The sequence below is a fragment of the Fistularia commersonii genome, chromosome 15 (genome assembly GCF_037954325.1).
Source record: "Fistularia commersonii isolate RoL2024-O1a breed Wild chromosome 15, RoL_Fcom_v1.0, whole genome shotgun sequence".
Taxonomy (NCBI): domain Eukaryota; kingdom Metazoa; phylum Chordata; class Actinopteri; order Syngnathiformes; family Fistulariidae; genus Fistularia; species Fistularia commersonii.
The window spans coordinates 10,597,416-10,612,645 of record NC_141298.1 but is presented as its reverse complement, the minus strand read 5'-3'; the positions used below and the strand labels follow the sequence as shown (position 1 = coordinate 10,612,645).

General features: G+C 48.6%; 1 protein-coding gene across 1 annotated transcript in view; it reads right to left on the bottom strand.

The window, feature by feature from the left end:
• The window catches only part of abr (ABR activator of RhoGEF and GTPase), a 72,666-nt gene extending 60,331 nt beyond the window's left edge, over positions 1-12,335 (bottom strand). The window contains exon 1 of the mRNA XM_086160808.1: positions 11,331-12,335. Coding sequence (XP_086016934.1) covers positions 11,331-11,982 — 652 coding nt within the window. The 5' untranslated portion in view covers positions 11,983-12,335. The remainder of the gene's footprint in view (positions 1-11,330) is intronic.
• Between the last annotated feature and the right edge of the window lie 2,895 nt (positions 12,336-15,230).

The following is a 15,230-nucleotide window of genomic DNA, read 5'->3' as shown; positions in this document are numbered from 1 at the left end:
GAATAAGAAAAATGAATAAATAAAGAAATTGACAAATAACTGTGTTTTCAACACGGCAGTCAATTATTTAGGAAAACAAATGAAATGTATTTCAATGTCGTCTTTTCTAACACTGGGAGTTAAACGTTCTAGAACTCCCAAAACGGCGGCGAGCAGCCATGTGATTGGCTGCAGCCAAGGCTCCGCTCCCTCGCCGTCCAGAGACGGAAAGAAACTTCAATTAGGACACAAAGGCTGACAGGAGCGACCCCCCGACACACACACACACACACACACACACACACACACACACCTCCACCCCTCCACCTTCCACCCCTCCTTCATCCCCCTCTCCTGCTCCTCCTCCTCAGGCTGGAGCTCCAGGGGCCTCCAGCTCTGTCGCTCTTTGTCTGGATGCAGAGCTTCTGGGTGCCAGCTGGAGCACACACACACTCTGCTGCAAGGCCACACACACACACACACACACACCCAGGAGCTCATCCAGCCAGTGTGTGTGTGTGTCATGGCATGTGGCGAGAGCTGGCGTGTGTTAAATGAGCACAAGGTTTATTAATGAATATAAATGTGCTATAATAGAGGAGGGAAATCAGACTTGCATGACAGGAACATGCACAAAGTCAAGGTTTTGCAGTGCACGTGCACATCCACGCACACACACACACATGCACGCTCGCACAGGAACACTATATATTGGTTTGACGGCTTGACGACTGGCACTTCATCAAAAATAGATTCACCTACTGTACATCCTTTGTGTTTAATGGGACAAAGGACACACACACACACACACACACACACACACACACACACACACACACACACACACACCTGTCTCTCAGGTCTATTGAGAGCAACTATGCCCACGTCCTCGTTGACGGCCTCATCAGTCAAGGCACAGAACCAAACAAAGAGTTGAAAGAAAACACACACATGGGCACACACATATATAGACACACACACAGACACGCACACACACACACACAGCGCAACAAAAATACTTGCATTAAATATTAATGGACAGTCAAGCTGTGTAGTCAAAAGGCCCATTACGAACTGTCTCTACAAAATACACACACACACACACACACACACACACACACACACACACACACACACACACACACACACACACACACAGGTAACAGTAGCGACAGATGTTGGCCCAACAGTCCGGTAACAAAGCGGTAACACAAACACACAGCGGCAGAGCCTCATCTCTGGAAAGGTCAACATATGTGTGTGTGTGTGTGTGTGTGTGTGTGTGTGTGTGTGTGTGTGTGTGTGTGTGTGTGTCTCACGTCCCGCTCAAAACCCTCCAATATGTAGGAAAAAAAAAAAAACAAAACACTTTTGCCGAGATCAACTCAAATGCTGTCATTGAAATTGAATTTAAGAATTGAATCAATTTCCTCAGCCAGAAAAATAATAATGATATTAATATAAATCATTATAACGGATATTTTAATTAATGACCTGAGGAAAAAAAAAGCAAAAGCAGCATCAGATTCCCTGGAAGCACCCTGCCAAAATGAAAAGTTGAAAAAAAAAAAAAAAAAATCAATAAGACTTATTTTGAAGGGCCTGGACTGGGACGATCACATGTTTTATTTTTTCTGCCATGAAGACGCAACAATAATAACAAAAACAATAACACCGTCCACCCTGATCGTCATGCTGCCGTTCCCACGGCGACACAAACCAGTTATGATGATTTTCCCCATTCCGCATCCCCCCCCCCCAATAACTGCCAATAATCCAGTCAATTGTCATCCACCGGTTAAAGGGTTGATGGGATTCTAGAGTCAAATCCATGCCAAATCTAGAAAAGCGGGCTGGTTCTTCTTCTCCAGACATGGCCACCGGACGACTTAGGTTTCCTCATGTAAATTTGCCTTCTTATACGGCTATTACACAATAACTACCCGCTGGCTGACTGAGAATGAAGGCAGCTAAATAGCTGCTAGTGTTGTCATCAACCTCAGTGCTGCACACTTGTCGCCATGGAGAAATTTTAAAAAAGGGCTAGTTATTAAGGATTAGTCCAAAGGGCTTGTCGGGCTAGTTGTTAAGGATTAGTCAAAAGAGCTAGTTGTTAAGGGTTGATCAAAATGGCTAGTTATCATTTCCACCGCACACACATACGCCCATAACAGAATTAAAATGTCTTTATAGATTTCTTCGCCGCCCTGCTGGTGGCAGCTTGACCAGCCAATCACAGCGCAGCCCAATATGGCATCCTGACCCCGTACTCAGAACACACGCGCACGCGCGCACACACACACACACACACACACACACAAGCTCTCCTCCCCAATGTGCCAGGCTATTACAATATAACCTGCACTGGGGGTGTTCAGTGGCTGATCTGACACACACACACACACACACACACACACACACACACACACACACACACACACACACACACACACACACACACACACACACACACACACACACACACACACACACACTCCCAGCTGTTCTGGGAGTTTTCAAGCACTGTTGCCCTCATGTACTGTGTTTTATCATGTGCATTTAAGCAGCATAGGGCTGTCTCACACGAGCGCACACACACAAAAACACACACACACACACACACACACACACACACACACACACACAGACACACACACACACACAAACCTATATTCAAGCACAGGAAGGGGGACTTCCAGTTGAGAGGCGGCAGTGTGGTGAAATGAGGCTTTGCAAAAAAAAATTGAAGAAACAAACACAAATAAAATAAAAGTTCTGTCAGCTGATTGGACGGGAATCCTGGCGGAGGCGGAGCCTCAAAGGGGCGGCGGACAAAGAAAAGCAAAGACCGACAGAGAGGGCGCCGCCTTCTCCGCCAACGACTGCAACTCACAGGCTCAATAATATTCCGGGTCAGTTATTCCTGTTCTATTTCGACTATTACTCAAACTCTCGTCCAATGAGATCGAAGCTTATATCGTTCACAAAAAAAAAAAACGTAAAAAACAACGCCATGCTCTGAAACGCATGCCAGCCCAGAGGGGGGAAAAAAATGTTTGACAACCCCAAGATGTCTCTTTTTTTGTCGAAAAGCCATAGACTGTCATTACTATGTTATTACACAAAGGGCTACATTTGTTATTACACTGTAATAAACACAGACGTCACGCCCTCGTAGTCGACATCCCCCAGCCGTGTTTTTGTTTTTTTTTTTCTTGCACATCCCTTTGTTTTGGGGGAGGTGGGATGGGTTGGACGGGGGGGTGCAGAGGAGACGGGGGCACCGCCGCTGGTGTCCATGCATTATTGACGAGCACAGCTATGGCCAACGTGTAGCTTGTTGAGCTGGGATTCCAGAAATGATCTGAAGTTGGAATCTCAGCTTCACCAAAAACAGGAGTCTCCTCCGTCTGCCATGATTCAACAAATAATAATTGAAATTAAAAATTCCCTGCACAACCAGGCTGAGCGACCCGGTGAACACGTGCAAAGGCAACACCCCCTCTCACCTCATTTGCCCCCGGACCCCAAACTCCCCGGCCGTCCAATTATACGGAGGAAAAAAGACCGCTGTGGCATATCTGTGTGTGTGTGTGTGTGTGTGTGTGTGTGTGTGTGTGTGTGTGTGTCCTATTAGTACATGAAACCAGCTTTTGATTTATGAGAGGACAAGGCTGCTTTAAATACAATTCTGCGCTTCATTCTTTCAGAGAGAAAGAGGACAAAGGAGGAGTGTGTGTGTGTGTGTGTGTGTGTGTGTGTGTGTGTGTTCACCCATGCCAGCTGAATTCACTTTGATCTATTGAGGTCAATGTGAAAATCATCTGAATCATGCTGCATGTGGGCGGACACCAGATACCCGCCACGCGCACGCACGCACACGCACACACACACACACACACACACACACACACACACACACACACGTAAGTGCACACACACGTGCACGATCACATGTAGATGACAACAACTCATGTTTTGTTCATGCCGTTTGTTTTGCACTGACACTCGCCAGGGGAGAGGAGGGTCCTGAGAAAAGCTGTGTGTGTGTGTGTGTGTCTGGACCTCAGGTGGACGGTCCAGATGTGCGCACACAGACACACACAGACACACACGTGCACACAAACAGACACAGCCCAAGGCAACGACAGCTTGTTGAGAAAGCACTGTCCTCTAGTGGCTCCTCCCTGACAATACACATCCAGGTGTGACCGATGTGGAGCAATTTAACAACAAAAACTTAAAAATAACTAATATTCCTTTTTTTTTTTTTTTGAAATTTTGTCTTTTGCTGGCTCGGGAAGCGGGACTTAACACTCACCCTCTCACGAGACCCTCACCGTGACTCTTCATTGAACCCACCCAGTGGTTTTCAGGGTGCGGGGCACGGAAAACAGTGATTACCATGGTGACCGCATGACACGATAACTCCAGGTATTTTAGTCCGCGCTTTTCGCAACGACTGGTGACACGAAACGAGAAAGCAGTTGGTGTTCACGTCCGGTATAAGAAAAAAAAATCTAAAAAAAAAAAAGAAATCAGCGTTCTTGCGCGGTGCAGATGTTACTGCTGTTTCTCCTGACGGGACAAGTTCCACTTCCTCTTTTGGCAGGAGGTTCGTCGCGGACACACGACTGTGAACGGCTCAGATGACGGCATCGCAACAACGAGCCGCAGCCACTTGCAGAACAAAAAAAAAAAAAGAAAGAAAAAAGGTGACAAGGGAAGGGGATGAAGTTGGAATGTGATTCAAAGGTGTTCTGCAGTTGGGCTGCGTGTGCAGAGATGAAAGAAGATTATTTCCAGAGATGTGGAAATAACACCACCTAGAGGTGAGATGTTATTACAATTACACCGTAATTCGCTGTAATACGTGAGATGCGCTTTGCTTTATGTCAGCAAGAGCGGCGTCCAACGCGAAGGCGGTCCAGGGCAGCGAACAAATAAAGTAGATGGAACAAGAGCCAATGTGGGTCAAGGGTCGTCGATAAATCACATCAGCGCGTCATCAATATTGGAGATTCAATTGATTATTTGAGGATATCACCTGTCTGACAGAAGACCCCCATGAAGAAAACGAACATTGGACAAAGTCTCGCCTTGTCCAGATTGCCCAGATTGGGTCACATGGGCCCTGCCTGGATCCAGGCCCGGGGGCAGGGCTCAAAGGCCTGGTGGACGGGCCTTCACCCATGGGGCCCGAAGGAACGACACTGGTCCCTCTTGCTCTGGGTTCAACATCCACAGGAAGGGCCAAGGGGGTCGGGGGCAGCGTGACCTTGGCGGTCCGATCCTCGGCTCCTCCTCCTTTCTCTTGGGACATGGAATATCACTTCTCTGGTGGGGAAGGAGCCCAGGCTGGTGCAGGAGGCTGAGAGATTTTGACTCGATATTGTTGGACTCGCCTCGACGCACAGCGTGGGGTCTGGAACTGGGCCTCTCGAGAGGGGCTGGACTCGTTTTTTTTACTCCAGAGTTGCCCCCGGTGCCCCGAGATTGTCCCATGTCTGCAACCCGGTGGACGAGAGGGTAGCCTCCCTCCACCTTCAGGTAGGGGGACGGGTTCTGGTGTTGTTTCTGGCTATGCACCCGACAACAGCTCAGTTTACACACCCTTCTTGGCGTACCTGGAGGGCTAAAGAGCGTTCCTAGCGGGGACTACCTCGTCCTACTGGGAGACTTCAACGCTCACATGCGACTTGGAAGGGCGTGATTGGGAGGAACGCCCCCCCGATCTGAACCCGAGCGGTGTCTTGTTATTGGACTTCTGTACTCGTCACGGAGGATTGTTCATAACAAACACCATGTTCAGGCATGCAGGTGTCCATAGGTGAACTTGGCACCAACAGGCCTTCGGCCAGTTATTTGATCAACCTTGTGGTCGTGGCGGCTGCGTATCCTGGACACTTGGGTGAAGAGAGAGGGGAGTTGTCAACTGATCACCATCCGATCCCTCCGATGGTGGGAGAGGATGCTGGTCAGACCCAAACAGACTCCCTTGTCAGAAGGAGTTTCAATTCCCACCTCCGGCAGAACTACGACGACGTCCCAAGGGAGCTGGGAGACATTGAGTCCGAATGTGCCATGTTCCATGCTTCCATTATCGAGGCGACAGGGTGGAGCTGCGGCCGTAAGGCGGTCGGTGCCTGTTGGGGCGTCAAACTGAAGGAGTCCTATTGAGGCTTTCTGGCCTGTGGGGCACCGGAGACAGCAGACAGGTACAGGCAGGCCAAGGGACATGCGGCTTCAAAAAACTCGGGCATGGGAGGAGTTCAGCAAGACCATGGAGAACGACTTCCGGTGGGTGTCGAGGAGATTCTGGTCCATCATCTGGCGGCTCAGGAGGGCGAAGCAGTTATCCGTCAACACTGTGTACAGTGGGAGCGGGGCGCTGCTGACCTCAACTCGAGACGTTGTTGTGTGTGACCTCCTCAACCCCATGGAAACACCTTCCAATGAGGAAGCAGAGCCGGGGGTCTCTGGAGCGGACCCACCCATTTTCCGGGCATGTTCATCCGGGACGAGACCGCGGGGAAGACCAAGGACACACTGGAGAGACCATGTCTCCAGGCTGGTCTGGGAACGCCTCTGCGTCCCCCCAGAGGAGCTGGACCATGTGGTGGGGGAGAGGGAGGTCTGGGTCTCACTGCTCCGGCTGCTGCCCCCGCAACCCAATCCGGATAAGCAGGGGGAAGCTGGATGGATGGATGGATGGATGGATGGATGGATGGATGGATGGATGGATGGACCCATCTGACAATCACTTTCAACATCAAATCTGCCAAAAACTATGCAAAATTCTCCAAAAGATGAAGAATATAAAACCCTAACCGTAAAAACCCTGCTGATTCCTGCTAAATAACCAGTGTATTACATGTTACTACCAAGTTATTACAGTGTTATTACCTTACTAATGGTTCTTACTGTTATGGATTTAGTAGACAAGAAAAGATAATCCTTTACTAGTCCCACAACTGTGAAATTGCAGTGAAAAAGGTAACCTCATGCCTGTGCTTGATGTATAAACAGGAAAAACATTACAGCTTCACACCACACACACACACACACACACACACACACACACACACACACACACACTTTCAGCCCTGAATTCACTCAAGCCTGTCCGTGTTTTCAGGGGCTTACCATCAATCGGACCGCCCCTACCTGTACATGAATAGTGTTGGGCACGCGTGCACGTGTGCGCACGCGCGCACAGTCACACGCACGCACGCACGCACGCACGCACGCACGCACGCACGCACGCACGCACGCACGCACACACACACGCACACACACACACACACACACACACACACACACACACACACACACACAGTGACCGTTTCCCCTCTGATTTCACAATAAGAGTTATTTTATTATGTCATCCCCTGTGTCTACTCAGAATTTAAATAGTACTGATACTAACTGATTGATAATGAAAATCTATATCATCTCACTTATTCACCTATATATAAATATATATAATTTAAAAAAGCAGACCCGATGTTTCTGTCTGCGTTTTTTTATTAAAATACCGCCCGAAACATGGCGGCCTGTCTCTGCGGGTTTAACCCCTGCAGAGCATGCTAACTGACAGGAAACCTCAGTCTCACGTTTCGAACACAAGACGAGACTGATGCCGCCAGCAGGCCTGCGTTTCCTGTAGAGTCGCATTCCCCCCCTCGCCTAGCAGCGACTCGAACTCCCGGCGTGGAGGAAACATGTGGATGGAGGATTTTAGCGTTTTAAAATCAACCTGCCGACGGTTTTTGGACTGTCAGAGAACCCGACAGAACCCCGTCCAGCCATGAAATTCACTCCTGAGGTGCAGGCGACCCGCGGCCTCCACATCACGGCAGCAGCCTTTGTCCACAAGCTGGTTCTCTAATTACTGAGCCCCTGGGAGGGCGTTGATGCTAGAAAGTACACGTACACACACTCACACAGGGAAGTTTGCCAATAAACAACTGGCTTCTGGGGGAAGCTGCTGCCTGCAGGTTCTGATTTCCAGCTAACGTTTGTTAACACCGAGGTCAGTGTCCAGCTGCCATTTTTCAATCTAATCTTATTTTCATTAACACCTACTCCTCCACCGCCGCCGTGTTTGTTACGGTCTGAAACAGAAGTCGGGAGTGAGCTCTGCACCGCCCCCTAGTGGATGCGCTGCTTGGCAACCACGATAATGTATGGCATGCACGCTACGTATGTGGGCAGTGAAGCTCGATAAAATATGAAACGGATCCGTTTACGTCCGTAACGCGAGCAGGAATGAGCCTTGGTAAAATCCCGTGTTGCCATGGCGATGGTTACCTCTGCTTCCTGTCGCGTGACCACGCCTCGGGTAAACTTTACAAAATGAATGCACTGAGCAAGGTGTCTTCCTAGGCCTCGTTTTGAGTAACTCAGACCCTCGCTGAGATCCAACGGACCAATCAGAGCGCGTGATCAAGACCGATCCAGCGCTTGATTGAACCGGGTTAAGGTTCATTTAAAAAAAAAAAAAAAAAAAAAAGAACAGTTCGTTTTTTGACATCTCCGACAAAGTCACCTGACGAGCTCACAAAAATCCAAGGAATTTTCCAAGGTGATAAACACACAGAACACACAAGTACGTGCGCGTTCGCACACACACACACGCACACGCACACACCATCATCTTCGACCAGGTTTTGAAGGAAACCTGGAAGGAAGGCAGCGACTGGCAGCCGAAGCCCACGTTTCACAGAGCACCTGGGACGGGTCTGAACAGGCTCGTCTGGGGGGGGGCAGCCCCGAGTGGTGTGTGTGTGTGTGTGTCTGTGTGTGTGTGTGTGTGTCTCATAGGCAGATTCCTCGGCGAGGATCATCGCTCGTGTTTCACCCGCCGAACAAAGACGTCACTGAGCTCACGCGGCTGCCTGAAATCCCTCGTCACTGTTACCGCGGCGGCGGTGGCGGCGTGGGAGGAAGCTGTTCCCTCGTCTCAGAGAACGAGGCCCCACCAGGACACGAGGCCTCGGATTTAGAGGGAGGCCCGGCGGCGCCGCAGGGATGAAAAATAACCTAAGGCATACACACACTCCTGTATTCACACCGACTCCAGGATAGTACTTTTTTTTTTCCCGGACCCTGACTCATCCCTGCCGCCGTAGAACCAGGAAGTAACTCCAGGGACGGGTAAATCCTTCCTCCCTGCTTGGTCGTCCTCTTCACCAAACTCTTACCTGATTAGCTTAATGCGAGGTGATTTATCAGTCAATCAGTAAAAAGGTAGAACAATGCTAAAATAGCATGGATGGTCATCAAAAGCGGTATTTGGAGGCGGAGCTACAGCGAGCCTCCGGCGGTCCTCCCGGCCAAGTGAGCGGAGACACGCTTCCCGCTGCTCCACACGCCCTCCATTGTCCGGCCCAGGAGGCGAGGAGCGGGTCGAGCATCCTGACAGGACGGAGGAAAACGCCTCCCGGCCGAGCGGATATACAAGCAGGGCTTGTTGGGAAAGGATCGCAAGGAGGCGGAGCCTCGTGTCGTCTGGACAACCAGGCGCTCCGCAGGGCCGAGGGCAGAGGGGCAGAACGCCAAGGTGACGGCGATGGAGGGGGAGGGGTCCACATGTTTCACACCCAGCCATGAATCGACCTGAACCCACGCTCTACAACCAGGCAGCCATTAATCAATCAATCAATCATTCATTATCTCTGGCGATTATCCCACTCTCAGGGTCGCTGGTGAAAAAGGAGCCTATCTCTGCTGTCATTGGACGAGACGGGGTTCATCCCAGACCAATCACAGGGCCAGATATAGAGACATGCAACCAGTCAGATGTCACATAAAGAAATAAGTCGGGATCCAACCGGGGACCTTCTTGCTGTGAGGTCAAAGCACTAACTACTACTCTGCCAATCAATCAATCAAACCGAACAGCTTGATAAATGAGGCTTTCTCAGGTCGGCATGGCAACAGGGGGCGTCAGTCCAACAACACAGATCCTACTCCCTAGGAAAAAAAAAGGCCAAAACCAACAAAAACTGTGTTTGTGTGTGTGTGTGTGTGTGTGTTTGTATGTGCCTGATCTGGAAAATAAAACTCCTTCCTCAAATCTCCTCCTCGCCGCCCGGTGAGTCAGCACCTCCTGACCCTCTCCCCGACAAACTGAGTGGGAGTCGTCTGCCAGGCTGGAGTCTCCAGGCGGTGGCGAGTCGGGGTTGTCGGTTCAACGCCGCCCGCCATTTCTCGGCGACCCAGGAATATGAAAGGCGACCCGACGAGGTCAAAGGTCACCACCCCACCCACCCCGCCCGCTCCTCGTGATGCCCCATCGGACCTCGCCGCCCTCCCGGCCCGGACGGGTCGGTTTCCGTGGCGACACGGAGGACCTGAGGGTGGGAGAGGATAAAGGGGGGCGGCAGAAGTTTACACAAGGGCTTCCTGTTGCTGGGACCTGCTGGAGGAGGAGGCGGAGGGGGACACGGCTTTCTAAGCAAAGATTCATGTTCTTCACCTTCTCACAGACAGACCGGGGATTAGGTGGCCTCATGTGGTTTGCAGTGTGTGTGTGTGTGTGTGTGTGTGTGTGTGTGTGTGTGTGTGTGTGTGTGAAGCGCACGTACACCAGCCTGATTGTTTATTTAATCAAATTAATTAAAAGAGCTTCAATTGCAGCAACAATTGCATGTGTGTGTGCATATGTGTGTGTGTGTGTGTGTGTGTGTGTGTGTGTGTGTGTGTGTGTGCATGTGACTTATGAGGGTTTTTCTGCACAGTACGTCATCATGGACTGAACACAACTTTTAAGATTTCAGTTTTTTCCTGCAGCAGTAGCAAGAAGCAGTTACACACACACACACACACACACACACACACACACACACACACACACACACACACACACACACACACAAAGTATAAAGTATCACATGTGCCAAAGAGGGGCAAACAAAAATGCATTCTACCATTGGCATTGGCATAGTGTGTGTGTGTGTGTCTGTGTGTCTGTGTGCCAGTATGTGTGAGTGTGTCTGTATGTGTGTGTCTGTCAGTGTGTGTATGTGTGTCTGTCTGTATTTCTGTATGTGTTTTTATGTCTGTGTTTGTCTATCTGTATGTCTGTGTGTGTGTGTGTGTGTCAGTGTGTGTGAGTGTTTCTATGTGTGTCTGTGTGTGTGTCTGTCTATCTGTTTGTCTGTCTGTCTGTCTGTCTGTCTGTATTTTTGTGTGTTTGTATGTCTGTGTATGTGGGTGTGTGTTTGTGTGTGAGTGTGTCTGTCTGGATTTCAGTGTGTGTGTATGTTTGTATGTCTGTGTTAGCGTGTGCCTACCTGTATGTCTGTCCGCGTGTGTGTGCGTGTGTGTGTGTGTGTGTGTCTTACCTAGAGAGGAGTCGTCGTGGTCTGAGCTCAGGTATCCGTCGCTCCGTGGGTCCGGGGTGCTGCGCCCGGAGTCCCGAGACTCGGTGCGCCCCGCCGCCGTTGCCGGTCCCAGCTCCGGTCCCGGTCCCGGTCCGCCCTCGTCCCCTGAGTCGCAGCTCCGGCGAGCCGCGGCCGGCTTCTGCCTGAACCTCCCGGCGGCGTTGGGCGTCAACAGGTTGCTCCTGACGAAGTTGTCGTTGAGCTCCGCGTCCTCGTACTCCCGGTCGCTGTCTTCCCTCCTCGGGGCCCCGGCGGGGTTCGGCGCCTCGGCGGCCCGCGGGCAGCTGGAGGTCCGCGGCGGCGGCACCGGGACGCACAGCGGCTTCCCCGTCCGGCCGCTGATCCGGTTCCGCTCCCGGGCGAACACCTGCGGGGCGGGCTGCGCCGGCCCGGCTCGGAGCCCCGGGTCGCGGCCCTTCCGCGCCACCGTGTTCTGCAGGTAGAGCACCTTAAACTTCTCCTCCTCCAACGCCTTCTGCAGCCGCTTCAGCTTGGCTTTGCTCGCCTCCAGCGCCGCCTGGATGTCCTCCACCGAGCCCAGCTCCATGCGCGGCACGTCGCCGTCGGGGAACTCGCTCCTCCAGTGCTTGGCGAACTCCTCCTGCTCCCACATCTCGCCGGCGTGGGGCTCCGGAGGGCTCCGAGGGTCTCCGGGGGGCTCCGGAGGGGAGCTTTGGTGGGCAGCTCCGGAGGGCTCCGGGGGTCTCCGGGGGGCTCCGGAGGGGAGCTCCGGAGGGCGCCGGGGGACTCCGGGTCTCCTTGCCCGAGGATCAGCCGCGCTCCTCCCGCATGCACCCCCTCGCTGTCCCGCTCTCAAATCGACGCCTCCTTCCTCGTCATCTTCTTCATCCACGCCTCAGAGACAAACCGACGTTCAGCGACTCTTCAAGTTTTCGCGTCAACGCCGTGAAGAAGCAGAAGAAGAAGAAAGGGAAGAAGAAGGAGGAGGAGAGGAAAAAAAAAAAGTTTCAGCACTTCCTGGTTTGAGAGGCGTTGCCTTCAGGGACCTGTGGGACAAACAGGGGCCGGGAAATTCTGGAACAAGCCAAAGTACAAACGGCAACATATAAACATAGATCGTAAAAATATATACTCTTAAATACACATTGACGTATTTTTATTGAGATATAAAAAAAATGTTAATAACACAAACAATGAGGAAACAATAAATGCCTGCACATATCCCCATGTATATCCATATACATAACATAAACACCTAAAGGATAAGGGTGTGTATATATATATATGATATAATATATGTCATATATATCACATATATAATATAATGAAATGTTTTTTTTAATAAATAGAGACCTATATATATATTGTGTGTGGGTGTGTGGATAATGGTTTCTATTCAGTTAAAAAAAATGTATGCAAAATATCAAAAAATGAACAAATGTACATATGGAGAGAAGATTTATGACTGCAATTTTATATTACAATTCAAAAATAAAGACTATCTTTAACTTCCTGGTTTTATATATATTTTTTTTTTACATATTTTATCTAATGTAACCCAGCTTTGTTTTTCAAGTTTTCCAGGGTTGTCTTTCTTATTTCTTATTTTCATTCTTCCTGTTTTAGCTGTGTTATTAATTTATCTCATTATGCAGGATTGTTTTTGAATGTACTCTACTAGTACTAGTAGTTGTGGTAGTGGCAGTAGTAATTTATCATCAGCATCAAAAGCTATTCACCGCCATCTTTAATCATTTTTTTACTACTGCAAGTGAATGCATCCTTTGCCAATCGTTCCTGTGTGCATTGAGGGTGATCTGGCCTCAACGCCCACCTGAGCTCATCTGGGAGGTCAAAGGTCAAGGTCACCGTGAGTGATCACACGCTCCCCTTTGCCCTCCCGACAACCTCTTCTCTTCCTTTGGATTTTTTTGAAAAAGCTTCCTGATTTACAACTCTTCAGCGTAAGGGGTGAAGACTGATGACTGATATAATAAAAATGACAATGATGATGATAATATTAATAAAAGTGATAATAATGATGGTGATGATCAAGAATCAAGATTTTTAATCCTCATCGATCAGGCACAGTGGAATTTTTCATGCACAGGTAAAAAGGTATACAGAGTGCAGATGGCATGAAGTGATCGTGGTGACAAGAATCAACAAAAAAAAATAATCGTGATAATAATAGTAATAATTTAAACATTCATAATATTTATGATAGCACAAGGGATGGTTTGTTAATCTAATTAATCAATTATTTCATCAATATTATCATGATATTTTTATTTTTAAAAGATCACCAATATTATTATTATTAGTAATAAGAATAAGAATAAGAATAAGAACAACTTTATTTATCCTGAAAGAAAATTGTTGTGCCAGAGTTTCAAGTAAAACATAACGATAATAAATAATAGTAGGAAATTGTATAAACACTGTAAAAAAGGGGGGGGGAGTAAGAAATGCAAATAAAACTATAAAGTGTCAAAGTAACAAGTAAAAACTATTAAGTGGTTATTATTATTATTATTATTATTATTGTGTAATTTTTTAAATTATTACTGCATCTCCATTGGTAGATCAGGTGTCTTGCTGGTCAGAAGATTGGTGGTTCAATCCCAGGCTTGATCTGTCTGCATGCCATATCAGAATTTTTAACAGAATCACCGCATCATTAATGTCTTCCATGGCCGCTTTCGGTGTGTGAGCATGTGTGTGAAAGCCCAATCCGAAAGCGCGGTATAAGAGGAAAACATTTACAGTGATAATAATAATATTGACGCATGTGTGTGTGTGTGTGTGTGTGTGTGTGTGTGTGTGTGTGTGTTTGTGTATGGATGAGTTTGCAGAAGTCATAGTGGTTTAAAGTGCAAGGTACCTCCTGGTGGTGTGGAGGAGGTAATGGACCCAGGAGAGCAAAAGTGCATATTAATTAAAAGTGAGCAAAGAACTTCTTCTAACGCTACATCCTCCCCGAGCAGCTGCTCGAACAACTGCACTTTGAGACCGTTGGATTTCCGCTCGCTGCCTGTTTCTACGGTTTTCAAACAAAATAGGTGGATTTGCGAAATAAACCGCCGAAGCCGAATATTAAACGAGTGAAGAATTTGCCCAGAAGAGTTCTCTCTGCAGATAATTAGCAGAGGGAGAAATAAAGTTACAGCAGAATTATGGGTATAATTATCTGGATCAAATTTCTTGTGGCAATAATGTGTCTCCATGTGCATGTGCATGTGTGTGTGTGTGTGTGTGTGTGTGTGTGTGTGTGTGTGTGCGCTCACAAGGGGTTACTTGTGCCAGTAAGGGATCAAGTGGAAACTGCCAGAGGGACACACACACACACACACACACAGACACTGACCCCATTTAATCAAAGACCTGTGTCGATGTGTGTGTGTGCATGTGTAGCGTTCATTGAATCCCAATACCACATACACACACATACACACACACACACACACACACACACACACACACACACGTATACACACTAACAAAACACACATTTTGGGATTTATTTATGCAAGTCAGACACACATAAACAAAAAGCCGAGATATTTTTGCTTTTCATTGGCACACACACATCCAGCCAATCTGTGTGTGTGTGTGTGTGTGTGTGTGTGTATGTGTGTGTGTTGATGTGTGGGGACTTAGATTTGGGGTCGGTCTGTCCATAACAAACAGATCACCATAATTAGTTACTTAGGCATCACGCGTGCACGTATTCTACTTCAATGAAATACAAATATGACACTTTTCACAAATGAGAGAAGGCATTTTTGTTTGCCACTTTTTGGCACAAATTATACTTTATGACGTGTGTGTGTGTGTGTGCGTGTGTGAGACTGCATCTTGTGCTGCTGCAGCAAAACGTTAATTCTACGGTTCTGTTTG